At 38.5% G+C, this 18,534-nt stretch overlaps 1 protein-coding gene across 3 annotated transcripts in view; it reads left to right on the top strand.

Annotated features, from left to right (window-relative positions):
• RPAP2 (RNA polymerase II associated protein 2) overlaps positions 1-18,534 on the top strand; it is a 95,470-nt gene that overhangs the window by 12,924 nt on the left and 64,012 nt on the right. For all 3 annotated transcript variants that reach the window (XM_010370366.2, XM_010370370.2, XM_010370368.2), the window contains 2 exons: positions 9,534-9,569; positions 12,349-13,279. In XM_010370366.2, the coding sequence (XP_010368668.1) occupies positions 9,534-9,569; positions 12,349-13,279 (967 nt within the window). The remainder of the gene's footprint in view (positions 1-9,533; positions 9,570-12,348; positions 13,280-18,534) is intronic.

The raw sequence follows: 18,534 nt of genomic DNA, 5'->3' as shown, positions 1-18,534 counted from the left end.
AACTTCTGTGAAACAGTATTATCCTTACTACATGAAATGCCTCTGATATTTTCTACTCTGTTGCTTTTTTAAAACACTAGCAGCAACCTACTTAATTGATTGGTCCTGATCTGCAGTTTGAAGAGCACTGTTTTGTTGGATTTAGCTCAGGTTTTTGGTTGTTTTACCATAGGAAACCCGCTTCTCAACACTAAGTCTCAGTTTCCTCATTTGTAAAAGGAAAAGGTTGCATTTAACTTCTGAGTTCCCTTTGGTTCTAATGATTTACAGTTCTAAGCCAACTGTGTCATTAGTCATTGCTACTGTAAAGAAAGTTTTCTACATAAGGAAATATTTATTAAAATGATGAAAATTAAAATTATCTGCTTAAGACTAGAGAAACTTATACTACCTTATAGAAAGGTCTGTCTTAAGAATTTTGAATAAAGTTACTGACTTTAATAATTTGATCTCTTTAGTCTGTAAAAGTGAAGGCTGATAAAATATAGATCAAAGCTTTTAAATTATGAAGAAAAACCAGGGATGTTTTAGAGCATGTCCTGAACAATTTGAACTTGGCATCACTGAGGATGCCATGACCTTACACACCATTTGGAAACAGAATATTGAATTTGACCTAATTTGGTCTTTCTTACATTATTGTGAAAGCCAGTAAGTACAGGCATATCTTGGAGGTTTGGTTCCAGATCACCACTATACTAAAGCAATAAAGCAATCGTGGATTTTGTTTCCCAGTGTCTGTAAAAGTTATGTTTCCACTATGCTGTAGTCTTTTAAATGTGCAGTAACATTATATGTTTAAAAAATAATGTATATACCTTAATTTTAAAATATTTTAATTGCTTAAAGATGCTATTGATCATCCGAGCCTTCAGCGAGTATTGGTCTTTTTGCTGGTGAGGGTCCTGTTTTGATGTGGATGGTCGCTGACTGATCAGGGTGGTGGTGTCTATAGGTTGGGGTAGCTGCGGCAATTTGTTGAAATAAGACACCAATGAAGTTTGCTGCATTGATCGACTTCCTTTCACTAAGATTTCTCTGTAGCATTAGATGCTGTCTGATAGCATTTTGCCCACAGTAGAACATCTTTCAAAATTGGAGTCAGGCCAAGAGCGGTGACTCATGCCTGTAATCCCAACATGGTTGGGGGGCAAGGCAGGAGGATCACCTGAAGCAAGACATTTGAGACCAGCCTGGGCAACACAGCGGGACCCATCTCTACAAAATGTTTAAAAAATAAAAAATTAGCTGGGTGTGGTGGCACACAACTGTAGTCCTTGTAGCTACTTGGGACGCTGAGACTAGAAGATCACTTGAGCATAGGAGTTCATGGTTGCAGTGAGTTAGATCAAACCACTGCACTCCAGCCTTGGCAACAGAGCAAGACCCTGTCTCAAAAAAAAAAAAAAAAAAAAAAGTTGAAGTCAGTCCTCTCAAACTTTATTGCTGCTTATCAACTAAGTTTATGGAATATTCTAAATCTTGTGTTACCATTTCAACGATGTTGACATCACCTTCATCAGGAGTAGATTCCATCTCAAGAAACCACTTTCTTTGCCCATCCATAAGAAGCAGCTGCATATCCATTCAAGTTGGATTATGATATTGATGCAATTCAGTCACATCTTCAGGCTCCACTTTTAATTCTTGTCTTGCTATTTCCACCATATCCATAGTGACTACCTCTACTGAAGTCTTGAACCCCTCAAAGTCATCCATTAGGGTTAGAATCAGCGTCTTCCAAACACCTGTTAATGTTGATATTTTGGCCTCCTCCCATGAATCCCAAATGTTCTTTTTTTTTTCTTTCTTTTTTTTCAGACAGAGTCTCACTCTGTCACCCAGGCTGGAGTACAGTGGCGCAATCTTGGCTAATTACAACCTCTGCCTCCCTGGTTCAGTGGCGAAATCTCAGCTCACTGCATCCTCTACCTCCCAGGCTCAAACGATTCTTGTGCCTCAGCCTCTCGAGTAGCTGAGACCACAGGCATGCGCCACCACACCTGACTTATTTTTGCATTTTTAGTAGAGATGGGGTTTCGCCATGTTGGCCAGGCTGGTCTCAAACTCCTGGCCTCAAGTAATCCACCCACCTCGTGTTAGAATTACGGGCATGAGCCACTGCGCCCAGCCCCAAATGTTCTTAATGATATCGAGAATGGTGAATCCTTTCCCCAAAGGATTTCTATTGACTTTGCCCGAGTCCATCAGAGGAATCACTGTGGCAACTATAGCCTTAGGAAACGTATGTCTTAAGACTTGAAATTACTCCTTGACCTGTGGGCTACAGAATGAATATTATGTTAGCAGGCATGAAAACACTAATCTTGTATGTTTGCATCAGAGTTCTTGGGTGACTAGGTACATTGTTAATAATCAGTAATATTTGGAAAGGAATCTTTTTTTTTTTTGAGCAGTAGGTTTCAACAGTTGGCTTAAAATATTCAGTAAGCCATGCTGTAAACAGATGTACTGTCATTTAGGCTTTACTTTTCCATTTATGGAGCACAAGCAGAGTAGATTTAGCATAAGTCTTAGGGGCCCTAGGATTTTCAGAATAGTAAATAAGCCTTGGCTTCAACTCAAAGTTACCAGCTACATTAGCCCCTAACAAGAGAGCCATCCTGTCCTTTGAAGCATTGATGCCACATATTTACTTCTCCTCTATAGTTATGAAATCCCTAGATGGCATCTTCCTCCAATATAAGGCTGATTTGTCTACAATGAAAATTTGTTTAGTGTAGCTATCTTCATCAGTGCTCCTAGCTAGATCTGCTGGATAACTTGCTGTACCTTCTACATCAGCACTTGCGGCTTCACCTTGCACTTTTATGTTATGGAGATGGCTTCTTTCCTTGAATCTCATGAACCAAACTTTGCTATCTTCTACCTTTTGTTCTGCAGCTTCCTCACCTCTCTCAGCCTTCACAGAATTGAGGAGAGTTAGAACCTTGCTCTGGATTAGGCTTTTGCTTAAGGGAATGTTGTAGCTGGTTTAACCTATCCAGACCACTCAAACTTTCTCTATACCAGCAATAAGGCTGTTTTGCTTTTTTGTGTTCACTGGACTAGCATTTTAAATTTCCTTTAAGAACTTTTCTTTCGCATTCACAACTTGTGTACTGGCAAAATAGGCCTAGCTTTTGGCCAATCTCAGCTTTTGACATGCCTTCCTCACTAAGCTTAATCGTTTCTAGCTTTTGATTTAAAGTGAGAGATGTGTGACTCTTCCTTTTACTTGTACACTCAGAGGCCATTGTAAGGGTTTTGTTGTTGCTGTTGTTTTTTGAGGCTTTTTTTTTTTTTGCATTTAGTAATGCATTTTATTTATTCTAAGTTGCGTATATTTTTACATTTTTAACACCTGTGCTATTGAAATGGATCTCACAACTGATAGAATCTTAGATTACAGCTGGACGCAGAGGCTCACACCAGTAATCCACACTTTGGGAGGCCAAGGCCGGTGGACCACTTGAAGTCAGGAGTTCAAGACCAGCCTGGCCAACATGGTGAAACCCCGTCTCTACTAAAAATACAAAAATTAGGTGGTGGCATGCACCTGTAATCCCAGCTACTTGGGAGGCTAAGGCAGGAGAATCGCTTGACCCAGGAGGCAGAGGTTGCAGTGAGCCGAGATGGTACCACTGCACTATAGCCTGGGCAACAGAGTGAGATTCCATTTCAATAAATTAAAGAAAATAAAAGGGAGGGGGGCTGGGTGTGGTGGCTCACACCTGTAATTCCAGCCATTTGGGAGGCCAAGGCAGGTGGTTCATCCAAGGTCAGGAGTTTGAGACCAGCCTGGCCAACATGGCAAAACCGCATCTCTATTAAAAATACAAAAATTAGCTGGGCATGGTGGCTCACGCCTGTAATCCCAGCTACTGAGGAGGCTGAGGTGCGAGAATCTCTTGAACTCGGAATGTGGAGGTTGCAGGGAACCGAGATAGTGCCACTGCACTCCAGCCTGGGTGAAGAGCGAAACTCTATCTCAAAATAATACATAGATAAATAAATAAAAATTAGCTTTTCAGAGAGACAGAGGTCTTATCTTGTTGCAGTCTCAAAAAAAAATTTTTTTTTTAAGGAAAAGCAGTATTCAATGTCAGTGAGTCTTCCATTGTAAAGTTACTAATTGGCCTGATTTCAATATTGTTGTGTCTCAAGGAATAGGGAGGCCTGAGAAGAGGAAGAGAGATGGGTGAACAGCTGGTTGGTGGATCAGTCAGAACACACATATTGATCAATTAAGTTTGACATTTTATGTGGGCTTAGTTCATGGTACCCCAAAGCAATTACAACACTAACATCAAAAATTACCATATATTGCTATAACAGATAACAATGAAGTTTGAAATATGATGATTACCAAACTATGACACAGAGAACACATTTTGTTGAAAAAATGGTGCTGATAGACTGGCAGACACAGTTACCACAAACATTCTATTTGTAAAAAATGCAATATCTGCAAAGCGCAATAAAGGAAAGCACAGTTAAACAAGGTATGCTTGTATAAATTTATTTACCAGATTTTATAATACCAAAACCAAACAATATCCCTTAAAATTTATAAGAATAGTATCTTTATATCACAGTAAGCTCACTACCTCATTCGTACAGATATTTAAATAAATTTAAGATTTAGACAAATTCACAAATTCCACCTCCATACTTTTATCAAGGTTTTGGAGTCAGAAAGGGCCTTGGAGGTTTTCTAGCTCCTCGTCTTTAAGGTATGTAAAATATCTGGAGTATATCCGTAATGTCATGGAAACTAACAGTGGTTCTCACAAAATGTCTCTTGATAACCCTGTTAGAGACAAAACATTGACCTAGAATGGTCTGGGTCATGACGCACTATAATCCTTCTCATCTTGTGAGTTAGAAATTTTTTACCCACTTGGTGGCCAGAAACAGACCACATTGAGTTTTGATCCTCTGAGAGTGTGCTCATATAGGTAATTATATAGTTGCAGTTATAAATCCTGTTTGGCTAAATGTAGGTTCTGATAAGCCTTTGAAGGTGAGAAGTCTCCTGAATTGTAACCTAAATCTTAAATCTAAGGAAAGGAGGACAAATGTTGAAAATCAAATTATGATTTTAAAGATCAAATTGGGGTGAATGGTTAATGCTGACAGAGCTAAAAGCGCCATCATCTGGTCCAGAGTAGGGGATTTCACACGTTGCTTCTTGGCAGTAAACAGTAGAATCTCGGAGGTGCGGAAGCCAAAAACCTCTGCAGAACAACTACAACCTCTTCCTGAACAGCCACCTCTGTTGCTTGATATGCAGAATAAAAGCTTTCTGAAACAGGGTTTAACATGTCTCAAAATAGATTTGACAAGTTCTCACCATACCTGCTGCTTCTGCTGGTTTATGTATAACATACATACTCTAAGTGATATATATGCACATATATATAAATATGTACGTATATCCACTAAGTTCTTTGGTATAAGTTATTTCTAGTTTTAGATTTACTTTGCTAAAATGAAAACCAGTCATCTAATTTATACCTTAGTGAAAGTAAGATGAAAATGTTTATGAAGAAACAGCTTACAAGTGTTCTTTAACTAGAATGGTTACGTATTTTTGTTTTTTAAACTGAGCTTTCATAACTATCTTCAGGACAACAAAAATTGTGGGAAGAGAATAGAAAATACTTAGCTGGAAGAGAAATGGCACTTTCTCTTCAAACAAAAGGAATTTGGATTTCATCTAAGAAAGGATAGAAAAGAAAGAGCAATGTAACTTGGTGCTTCATTCTTTCTAAAACAACACATAACAAAAACAAACTGGAATTTTATATTGAATCTTTAATTTACTTTATTTCAGTGTCAGGTACCATTCTTTATAGACTGGGGATCAGGGAAGGTATTTAAGTTTCCTTTAAGACAGTTAACATCTAGAAACAATATTGAGTTTAGTTCTCAAAAGAATTACACAAAGGAGAAGAAAATAGTTTGTAAAGTATATTGAGTTCCTGTGAAAGGGATTAAGCAAAGGTGGTATCCTTACAACTTTTTTTGAGTCTTTTTCTAACACTAAATAGAGGCAACAGGATATAGAAAGAGCTTGGCCTAATTCGAATCCTAGATTTACTACTTGTTAGCTATGCAATCTCAGGAAGTCATTTAACCTCTCAAAACTTGTTTCCTCATCTATAAAAATAGAGTTAAAGGCTGGGTGCGGTGGCTCACACCTGTAATCCCAGCATTTTGGGAGGCCGAGGTGGGTGAATCATGAGGTCAGGAGTTCGAGACCAGCCTGCCAACATGGCGAAACCCTGTCTCTACTAAAAATACAAAAAATTAGCGGGGCATAGTGGCAGGCACCTGTAATCCCAGCTACTCGGAGGCTGAGGCCAGAGAGTCGCTTGAACCTGGGAGGCGGAGGTTGTAGTGAGCCAAGATTGCGCCACTGCACTCCAGCCCTGGCAACAGAGTGAGACTCTGTCTCAAAAAAAATAAAAATAGAGTTGTAAATTGTGTGAGGATTAAATGAAATAATGTGTAAAACCACCTAGCAGTTTGGGAAGATGAAAAAGTGCTGGAGATGCATGGTGGTGACAGTTGCACAACAGTGTAAATGTACTTCATGCTACTGAACTGTATACCTAAAAATGTATTAAACTGTAAATTTTACCACAATTTAAAAAATACACCTCGCATATGGTAAGTAATGCTGATTTTTTCCTTTGCCTTCTTTAAAGATGTAAGTTTCTTTTAATTCTCAAAAAATAACAAGTTGTATAGCAGGAGATGTTGCGTAAAGCTGTCTTAAATTGCATTCATAATTTACAGTAATGTTTATATATTTTGATTACCATTTGATTCAGCTACACTTGGACCTCATTCTTGTTTGGAACTATTCTGCCTTCAAGATCTTGAAATAAGAGCTTCCCGTCTCTGACCACAACCTCTATCTCAATCTGCAGCTATCACTCCCGAGTCTGCTTTGTGACCTCATTTTGACCTTCTATCTCTAGCCTAGCTCTATTCTTCTGAGTTGGCAGACCCTCTTACTTTTGTTTTCTTGAACTCTACAGTCAGCGATTACAGTGTCCTCTTAAACAACTGTAGATTCTTTCTCCCTTAACCTTCTGCCATGTCCACCTTCCCAACCTCCAGTCATACTTTTTTCCTATTTAGCTGCTGAACATTTTGGGGAAAGTTCTCAAATAAGACCATTAGCACTTTAGATAAGCTATCTCATTTAATTCAGTCCTCTTAGCATCCCTGGGGAAATACTATGTTACTCACTTTATGAATGGTGGAACTGAGGCTCAGAGTGGTGTGGCGACGCACCCAAGGACGCTTAGTTATATATAGATTTGGGATTTAAACCCAGGTCTGTCTGATACCCAAGCCTACATTCTTTGTATTCCTTTGGCCCTGTTCTCTCTACTATATTTTTCCCACCTTTTTTTTTCTTTCTTACTGACTTTAGAATAGACCTTTTCTACTCTCAAACTTTGAACCAACCGTAGTAGATAGTTTAACCACTTTACTGAACCAATTGAGGGCATCCAGCAGAATCTCCTTTGACATCATTTTCTTCGTATGGGTCCTCATTTCTCTGCCTCATTGCTGATAAAGTACCCTCCTTTATCTTACTGATTCCACTTTCTATCCTGGGCCTTGCTTTATGATTTATTTGTATTCTGCCTCCTTTGAGATATCCTTTCATATTGATTATTTTCCCTCTACCTTAAAAAAACCTGAAAAATATCTATTAGCCGTCTTATAGTAATTGGTGATCTCAGCAAGAGCCATTTCAGGGGAGTAATGAGTACAGATTCCAGAAGGCAGAATGTTGATAACAGAGTAGGAAATATGGAAGTTGAAAATGGCAAGGGCAGACTTCTTTAATAAAGGCTTACGACGAAATGAGGAGGGGCTGTGTGATCGAAGGACTTTTTTTTTTTTTAAGAGATTGGGTAGATTTAAACATGATTACATGCTTTTAAAAAAGACAGAGAAAAAGGGAGAGGTTTGTAGAGTAAATACCCTAGAGTGAGATTCATGGGATTAGCCTCAAATGCCTTTATATACAGGCTGTATCCATCTTTATAAGCCCTGCTGAAATGACACCTCTCTGAAACTCCTTTTGATTGACTCAGGAGGAAGTTTTTCTTCTCTGATTTCCTGTAGCAGCTTATACATCTCTCATGGCATTTAACACATAACTGTCTTCAATAACAGTGTAGTTATTATGAGCTTTACTGTCTGGGTTTGATTCCTGGCTTCACCACTTACTAGCTGTGTGATTTTGGGCAAATTGCTTGTTCTCTCTGTACTCAGTTTCCTTATCTATAACATGGGGATAATATTAGTAGCTGCATCATTGTTATGAGGATCAATATCTGTAAAGCTCTTAGAACATGCATTTTTCTTCTACTGAATTGTAAGGTCTGGCTGGATGTGGTGTCTCACACCTGGTAATCCCAGCACTGTGGGAGGCTGAGGTGGGGGCAGGGGGGTTGCTACTACTCCAGTGTAACTGCTTTCGCAGAAATTAAGGCAAAAAGTCTTACCACGTAAAGGAAATCCAACAGAATTATAAACAGTCTTTGCCTTTAAGGAGCTTGTAAGTCTAGTTAAGAAACCAGACTTAAACATACGAAAAGTTAAACATTGGCCAGGCACAGTGGCTCATGCCTGTAATCCCAGCACTTTGGGAGGCCAAGGTGGGCGGATCACCTGAGGTCAGGAGTTCGAGACCAGCCTGACCAACATGGAGAAACCCCATCTCTACTAAAAATACAAAACTAGCCAGGCTTGGTGGTGCATGCCTGTAATCCCAGCTACTGGGGAGGCTGAGGCAAGAGAATCGCTTGAACCCAGGAGGTGGAGGTTGCAGTGAGCTGAGATCATACCATTGCACTCCAACCTGGGCAACAAGAACAAAACTCTGTCTCAAAAAAAAAAAAAAAAGAAAAAGAAAAGTTAAACATTTAGGTAATGGTTCTAGTAGTATGCCATAAACGAGTTCATGATTAATTATGTTAATTGTACAGACAGTGATGACTCTGGAATTTAGGGAAGGGATTTACTTTAGTCCAAGTTAGTCAAGGAAAACTTTATTGGGCTAGTGGAATTTGAACTTAACCCTGAAAAGTGAGTAAAGTTGGGGTAAGAGAGAGACTAATCCAGATTTCTTGTTGATGAGTTTGAGAGTACTTTGTCCTTTAATTTTTTTTTTTTTTTTTTTTTTTTTTTTAAGATGGGAGTCTTTCTCTGTCGCCAGGCTGGAGTGCAGTGGCGCAATCTCAGCTCACTGCAACCTCTGCCTCCCCAGTTCAAGCAATTCTTCTGCCTCGGCCTCCTGAGTAGCTGGGACTACAGGCACACACCACCATGTCCAGCCAATTTTTGTATTTTTAGTAGAGATGGGGTTTCATATGTTGGCCAGGATGGTCTCGATCTCCTGACCTCGTGATCCACCTGCCCAGCCTCCCAAAGCGCTGGGGTTACAGTCATGAGCCACCGTACCCAGCCTAATTTTTATTTCTGTGTTCTTGTTACAGGCATCCCGATTTTCAACTGCTAAAGGAAGAACAGAGGTATGGTTGAATCAGTATCATTTACCATTTATATATTTATGTTAATAGAAACATTAGGAGTGAACCAGGTGATAGGAGCTCTTGGACTTCCTGTGCTGATGCATTATGTAAATGTCCCATTCTAGCCCACACAAAGAAATATTTGACCTGTTCAGCTTTTTCTTTTGTGATGGTAAGATGATGTGTTTGATCTGTATGATTTATTGTACAGCTGTTCCTCCCGAGGAAATCTAATTTAACCTGTTGAAATAGGACATAAACACAGCCTCCATCTCAGATACCGTGCTTCTTTGTCAACTAGATTGTGCCTATTACATTTGTTGAAAGGTTTTTATAGTCCTATGGGATTTCAAAACCAATAATGTACCAGTTACTTAATTATTTGAAAGAGCATCTAAAGCATTAATATAAATTCCAAATTGTGATTTTCTTTCTAAACTTTCCTCATGGTATTGTTTGCCTGGCCATGGCCATCTCTCAAAACACATCCCTTAACTCTCAGAATAAATGTTCCTAGTTAATAGTCACTACCTTAGTCACAGGGCGTTGAGCACAAATAAGAGATATTTATTTGTTGGTGTATATCTTTATAGCTTCAGAGTAGTATAAAAACATATAACTGCCTTAAAACTCCAAGAGAAAGTATGAAATACATGAAAGTTAAATTGTTCTAATTTTTTGAGCTTACACCTATTTTTACTTCTGATGCAAGAGACAGCCCCATGGCTATATAGGCTAGATTCTAACTAAAAGATGGTATCTAAGACTAAACTAACTTTTTGTCTTTTTTCTTCATTCCCATCTATGACCTTGCTTTCAACTTTTATGTATATATATTTTTTCCTTTATATTTTCCCACAGCTTACTTCTTGACCCAGAGTCTTTTTCATCCTGATCTTTTAAAGTTTTGTTATGTGTCTGTGCTTGAGAGCGTCCTTCTTTGTTTCAAGTTTGTATTGGCAAAGCTACTCTTGGCTTTTCTCTTTCGTAATTCTTTATCTTATTTAAATCTAATCTGAAAATTGAAGAACATTGTCACGGACAACTTTTGTCTTTTATTGTTAGCATGCTGTTGTAACTGTGGATTTTAAAATTTAAATATCTTTTATTGAAAAATGTTGATTTGCTAACTTGTTCTGCTATGCCTTTCCTGTGATTTTCATTCTGTAGAATTTTCTGTACAACAGTCAACCAGAATTAGAAAATGTTTACCCATTTATTTTTATCATTTTATCTTTTCAAACCTAAACACAATTCCTGTAATTTTTTTTATTTAAGAAACCGATAATGACATTTTCTTCCTTTTTTTTTTTTTGAGACAGAGTCTCACTTTAAATCACCCAGGCTGGAATACAGTGGCACGATCTCGGCTCATTGCAACCTCCGCCACCTGGGTTCAAGCAATTCTCCTGCCTCAGCCTCCTGAGTAACTAGGACTGCAGGCATACACCACCGCTCCTGGCTAATTTTTGTCTTTTTAGTAGAGACAGGGTTTCACTATGTTGGCCAGGCTGGTCTCGAACTCCTGACCTCAGGTGACCCACCTGCCTTGGCCTCCCAAAGTGCTGGGATTACAGATATGAGTCACCACACTCAGCCAAAATTTTCAAAAGAAAAACTTTTTTTAAAAAGGTCAGCCAGTAATCCCAGCACTTTGAGAGGCCAAGGCAGGTGGATCACTTGAGGTCAGGAGTTTGAGACCAGCCTGGCCAACATGACGAAACCCCATCTCTACTAAAATACAAAAATTAGCAGGGCGTGGTGGTGTGCGCCTGTAATCCCAGCTACTTGGGAGGCTGAGGCAGGAGAATCACTTGAACCCAGGAAGCGGAGGTTGCAGTGAACCGAGATCTTGCCACTGCACTCCAGCCTGGGTGACAGAGCAAGGCTCCATCTCAAATAAATAAAAATAAAATAAAATACAAAAATAAAAAATAAAATGGTCAGCCAGGCATGGTGGCTCATGCCTGTAATCCCAGCACTTTGGGAGGCCAAGGTGGGCAAATCACTTGAGGCCAAGAGTTTGTGACCAGCCTGGCCAACATGGCAAAACGCCATCTCTACTAAAAAAGCACAAAAATTAGCCAGGCGTGGTGGTGCCCACCTGTAATCCCAGCTAATCGGGAGGCTGAGGTGGAAGAATTGCTTGAACCCAGGAGGCAGAGGTTGCAGTGAGCTTAGTTCACACCATTACAATCCAGCCTGGGCAACACAGTGAGACACTATCTTAAAAATATATATTTATTTTTATATTATTTTTCATATCATATCTTTTTAAACTACATATATATTTTATATATTATATATAGTATACATTATGTAACATATAAGTATATGTTATATATGTAAATATATATACTTTATATATATTTATATATTATATATACTTTATATTTATATATGTACTTTTTTAAATATATATATATGTTTGCAACAACAGGCAAATCCAAATAGTGCAGTGGGACAGCATTATCAAGTTTTTAAAAAAGTTTTGCTGTACTCCTGTAACAATTTTAAAATAATTGGGGGAAAAAGATGAAGGAAGAAGACAGAAGGAGAACTGTATCAAAAAATATATTATTAATAGGTGTACTAAAATTATAGGCTTCTTCTGAAATTTATATATCAGAACCTAGAAATAAGGTTTTGCCTAGGGAATAAAAATTTCTACCTTGAAAGTTACAATGTATAAATACTATGAGGTACTTTACTTTCCTATTGTTTCGGGTTTTATTTGCTATTTGTTATTTAGTTATTTTATTTCTCTTTCATTCTACAGTGGCCATTCTGGAGAAGAAGTACAGTTATGCAGTAGAGCCATTAAAACATCAGATATCGACAATCCTAGCCACTTTGAAAAGCAATATGAATCTTGTTCTTCTAGCACTCACAGTGATAGTAGCAGTGACAATGAGCAAAACTTTGTTTCCTCTATTCTACCAGGAAACAGACCAAATTCAACAAGTATTAGACCACAGCTGCACCAAAAAATCATAATGAAAAAGAAAGCTGGTCACAAAGCTGACTCCAAACACAAAGACAAAGAACAGACAGTAGTAGATGTCACTGAGCAGTTAGGCAATTGCAAATTAGATAGTCAGGACAAAGATGCTACATGTGAACTTCCTTTACAGAAAGTAAATACTCAGAGTTCTTCAAGTAGCACTTTGCCTGAAAGATTAAAAGCTTCAGAAAATTCTGAAAGTGAATACAGTAGGTCAGAAATAACTCTAGTAGGCATAAGTAAGAAAAGTGCAGAGCATTTTAAGAGAAAATTTGCCAAATCAAACCAAGTGTCTAGGTCAGTCTCTAGTTCAGTGCAGGTGTGTCCTGAAGTTGGAAAGAGGAACTTACTTAAAGTTTTGAAGGAGACTTTGATTGAGTGGAAGACAGAAGAAACTTTGAGGTTTTTGTATGGCCAGAATTATGCTTCTGTGTGTCTGAAACCTGAAGCCTGTCTGGTTAAAGAAGAACTTGATGAAGATGACATAATCCCAGATCCAGATAGTCATTCCCCTGCCTGGAGGGAATCTCAGAACAGCTTGGATGAGTCTTTACCTTTTAGGGGCTCAGATACAGCCATTAAACCACTGCCGAGTTACGAGAATTTGAAAAAAGAAACTGAAAAGTTAAATCTGAGGATCAGGGAGTTTTATAGAGGACGATATGTTTTGGATGAAGAAACCACCAAATCACAAGACTCAGAAGAGGTATGTCTTACAGACATTGAGTTTTTCCAGGTTGTTAACATTTGGAAAACTCACCACAGCAAATCTTGGAGCAGGAAGGATATTGAAGAGATAATTGTTAAATTTTCAAATAGTTTCTTTAGTCGTTCTGCCTTTTGGTTTACAGTGCCATCTCCACTGTTGGCATTACTATTTTACAAATAAGTTGACGTTTACCCCTAGTAAATTTTCATCAGTGTGCCGTATTTTTTTCTAATGTAAAAATAGCCTAAAATGGTGGGACAAAGTTTTCCCTAATTCTTCATATAATAAATGAAGCCTCTGAAGAGGCTTGGTTTTTCTTCTTCGGCATGTATTCTTTCAGATTTAAAAATGGGGTCTGTGTGTGTGTGTTTAATGGAAGTATATGCCATGGAATAGACTTGCTAGTTACATTGAAAAATATTTAGCGAGCACGTCCATTTTAAAATATTATAGATGAAAATAATTTGTAAAAGAGACTTGCTAGTTACATTGAAAAATATTTAGCAAGCATGTCCATTTAAAATACTATAGATGAAAATAATTTGTAAAAGAGACTTACTGGGAAATAATGGACAAAGAGAATGGAAAGCACATTCAGATAGACCTAGATTTGAACATCTGTTTTGTCATTTACTAGCCATATGAAAAATTAGTTTCCTGGTCTGTTTGCTCATCTGTAAATGGGACTATTAATAGCTTCTCTTGCTCAATTGTTATTCGTTTTAAAGATAATGTGTGTAAAGCATTTATCACAGTACATGACATGTAATTGGTACTCAGTAAATAGTACCCATAAGTAGAGACTGAAAATGTGCCACTGAGATTTAGAGAGCATCTTTTAATATTTCTACACCCATCTTTGATTGATGTGTACTCCCTGGAAAATGAAGTCATTTAACATGAAGAGGAATGGGTAATAACCTTGTTTTTACCACAAAACTTTGTTCTCGAATATTCCCAAGTAAATGTGGCTCTAAATTTAAAAGCACATTGGAGATTTGGAAAGAGGGTAGAAGTAGAAATGTAAAAAATTTAGAAATATATTTCTATAGAGTGTTGCTTGACCCAGCACCCTACTTCAAATCATTTCAAGTATGTTATTAGACATCATCCAAAACTTATATTAAGCTGGGAGAAACATTGATTTCTGTCACTAAGCTGCATAAACCTACCATAGAACATCACTTATTTTATCATTTTGTGCTTTTTAGCCTTAATAATCCCTGAAATTTGACTTTTTAAAATTTATAACATTTTCCAAAAATGTTACGTAACACATTAAAATATTTCCATTGAAGTACAACATAAATAGTAATTATATGATTTCGTGAGTATTCACATGTGAATGTCCTGATGTAATCACTACCCAAGCCAGGAAATAGATCATTACAAGTAAACTAGAAGCCCCATATATATCCCCTCCTAATCAGCACCTCTTTCCAAAATTAATATTATATTAGGACAGATTAGTTCTGTCATTTTTTTTTTTACAGTATATATTCTTGGTGTCCAATTTATTTCATGCAGTATTATACTTTTGAATCATTTGTGTTGTTGCATATAGCTGTAGTTCTTATTGCTGCATAGTATTCCATGATACAAATATACCATTTATTTATGCTAATGGACATTTAGACTATTTCCAATTTGGGGCTATAATGAACAATATTCTTATGAATGTTCTTGTATTTATCTCTGTGCTAATATGCATATGTATTTCTGAAGTATCTAGGACTGGGAATGCTGGGTTATCATATATGCATGTATGCAACTATACTAGATAATACCAAACAGTTTTCCAAAGTGGTTGTACCAGTTTACAGTTCCACTGCTACTATATGGGAGTTTCCTTGACTCCATATCCTCCCTAGTACTTGATATTGTTAGTTTTAGCCATTCTGGTAGTATTGCTTTATGATTATAATATATTTATGTGATGATTAATAAATTCAGCACTATTTTATTTGCTTATTGATCACTTGGATAATCTCTTAGGTCAGGTCTGCAGATCTCTCAGTGGATACCAGCACCTGCTCTGGTGAACATGGCAGGGGGGTGAAATGGATTCTGTGAGGATCCTTAGTTTTCGTTGTTTAATGCACTATTTTTGTGCTGGTTAGCCTCCTGCCAGAAGGTGGCACTTTTGAGAGAGCATCAGTTTTGGTAGTATAGGAAGAATCAGGCTGTGGGTAGGGCCCTAGAACTCCCAAGAGTATATGCCCTTTATCTTCAGCTATCAGAGTGGGTAGGGAAGGACCATGATGAGGGCAGGACTATATGTGTCTGAGCTCAAGACTCTCCTTGGGCAGGGCTTGCTGTGGCTGCTGTGGGGGATGGGAGTGTGGTTCCCAGGTCAGTGGAGCTGTTCCAGGAAGATTATGGCTGCCTCTGCTGTGTCATGCATGTTGTCAGGGAAGTGAGGGAAAGCCGGCAGTTACAGGCCTCACCCAGCTCCCATGCAATCCAGAAGACCAGTCTCACTCCCACCATGCCCCTCCAAATAGCACCAAGTTTGTTTACAGGCAGTGGGTGGGAAGGACTGAGAACTTGCCCCAGGCTACCAGCCTCCCACCTGTGAGAACAAGTAGGACTTTCACATCTCCCAGTCTGTGGAGTCTGCACACCAGATTCACCCCCTCCCTTGAGTTCTGGCCAGGAGACTTCCTGTTCAGTTGGAATTGTTAAAAAATTCAACTGGCCTATCGTATGGTCTATCTTGGAGACTGTTCCATGTGCTGATGAATAGAATGTATTTTCTGCTATTGTTGGGTAGGATGTTCTCTAAATATCTGTTAAATCCATTTGTTCTAGGGTATAATCAAAATTATATCAAATATTCTCTCAGACCACAGTGGAATTTTTAAATTTCTACTTTGATTTCATTGTTGACGCAATGATCATTCAGGAACAGGTCTTGATGACCTGTCTAGTGCTGTCAGTGGAGTACTGAAATCCAGCACTATTATTGTGTTGCTTTCTATGTCATTTCTTAGGTCTCATAGTAACTGTTCTATAAATTTGGGAACTCCAGGTTTAGGTGCATATATATTTAGAATTGTGATATTTTCCTATTGGACTAGTCCTTTTATCATTGTATAATGTCCCTCTTTGTCTTTTTAAACTGCTGTTGCTTTAAAGTTTGTTTTGTCTGATAGAAGAATAGCTACTTCTGCTCACTTTTGGTGTCCATTTGCATGGAATATGTTTTTCCACCCTTTACCTTAAGTTTATGTGAATCCTTATGTGTCAGGTGAGTCCCTTGAAGACAACAGATACTTGGTTGGTGAATTCTTAATTTTGCCATTCTGTGTCTTTTAAGTGGAGCCTGTAGGCCATTTATATTCAATGTTCGTATTGAGATGTGAGGTACTATTCTATTCATCGTGCTGTTTGTTGCCTGGACAACTTTTTTTTTTTTTTCATTGTCATATTGTTTTATAAGTCCTGTGAGATTTATGCTTTAAAGAGATTCTATTTTGGTGTTATTTCCAGGATTTATTTCAAGATTTATCACTCCTTTAGCAGTTCTTATAGTGCTGACTTGGTAGTGGTGAATTCTCTCAGAATTTGTTTGTCTGAAAAAGGCTATCTTTCCTTTATTTATAAACCTTAGTTTTGCTGGATACAAAATTCTTGGCTGATAGTTGTTTTGTTTAAGGAGGCTAAAGATAGGACTCCAATGTCTTCTAGCTTATAGAGTTTCTGCTGAGAAATCTGCTGTTAATCTGATAGGCTTTCCTTTATAAGTTATCTGATGCTTTTGCCTCACTGCTCTTAAGATTCTTTCCTTCATCTTGACTTTTGACAACCTGATGACTATGTGCTGGGGCAATGATTTTTTTATGATGAATTTCCCAGGTGTTCTTTGAGCTTCTAATATTTGGATGTGTAGGTCTCTAGCAAGGCCAGAGGAGAAGTTTTCTTTGATTATTCCCTCAAATATGTTTTCCAGACTTTTAGATTTCTCTTCTTTCTCAGGAACACCAATTATTCTTATATTTGTTTGTTTAACATAATCCCAAACTTCTTGGAGCCTTTGTTCATTTAAAAAAAATATTTTTTCTTTGTCTGTGTTGGGCTGGGTTAATTCAAAAGCCTTGTCTTGAAGCTCTGAAGTTGTTTCTTCTACTTGCTCAATTCTATTGCTGAGACTTTCCAGTGCATTTGCGTTTCTCTAAGTGTGTCCTTCATTTTCCAAAGTTGCGATAGTTTTTTATTTATGCTATCTATGTCACTGGAGATTTTTCCATTCATATCCTGTATCTTTTTTTTTTATTTCTTTAAGTTGGGCCTCACCTTTCTCTGGTGCCTCCTTGATTAGCTTAATAATCGACCTTCTGAATTTTTTTTTCTGGCAATTCTGAGATTTTGTCTTGGTTTGGATCCATTGCTGGTGAGCTAGTGTGATGTTTTGGGGTTGTTAAAGAACCTTGTTTTGTCATATTACTAGAATTGTTTTTTTGGTTCCTTCTCATTTGGGTAGACTGTGAGAAGGAAGATCTGGGACTCAAGGGCTGCTGTTCAGATTCTTTTGTCTCACGGGGTGCTCCCTTGATTTGGTGCTCTCCTCCTTCCCCTAGGGATGGGGCTTCCTGAGAGCCAAACTGCAGTGATTGTTATTGCTCTTCTGGATCTAGCCACCCAGCAGAGTTACCAGGCTTCTGGCTGGTACTAGGGAATGTCTGCAAAGGGTCCTGTGATGTGATCCGTCTTCAGCTGTGGATACCAGCACCTGCTCCGGTGGAGGTAACAGGGGAGTGAAGTAGACTCTGTGAGGGTCCTTAATTGTATTTTTTTTTAAGTGCACTGGTTTTGTGTTGGTTGGCCTCCAGCCTGGAGGTGGTGCTTTCAAGAGTGTATCAACTGCAGTAGTATAGGGAGGATACAAGCTTACTCTGGGGTCAGGCAGTAGGCAGGGCCGTAGAACTTGCAAGAGATTAAGTCCTTTGTCTTTGGCTACCAGGGTCAGTAGAGAAAGACCATCAGGTGGGGGTACCATTGTGTGATTCCCAGGCCAATGGAATTATGTTCCCAGGGGGATTATAGCTGACTCTGCTGCGTCACACAGGTTACTAGGGAAGTGGGGGAAGGCTGGCAACCACAAGCCTCACCCACCTTCCACACAGCCTGCAGCCTAAAAGGCCAGACTCACTCCCACCGTGCCCCCACAAAAGCACCAAGTTTATTTCCAGGAAGCTAATGAGCAGGGCTGAGAACTTGGCCCAGGCTACAGGCCTCCCAGCTGAGAAAGC

Source organism: Rhinopithecus roxellana, chromosome 8 (genome assembly GCF_007565055.1).
Source record: "Rhinopithecus roxellana isolate Shanxi Qingling chromosome 8, ASM756505v1, whole genome shotgun sequence".
NCBI lineage: Eukaryota > Metazoa > Chordata > Mammalia > Primates > Cercopithecidae > Rhinopithecus > Rhinopithecus roxellana.
Note: the sequence above shows the minus strand (reverse complement) of the source record. Positions and strands in the feature narration are given on the sequence as shown.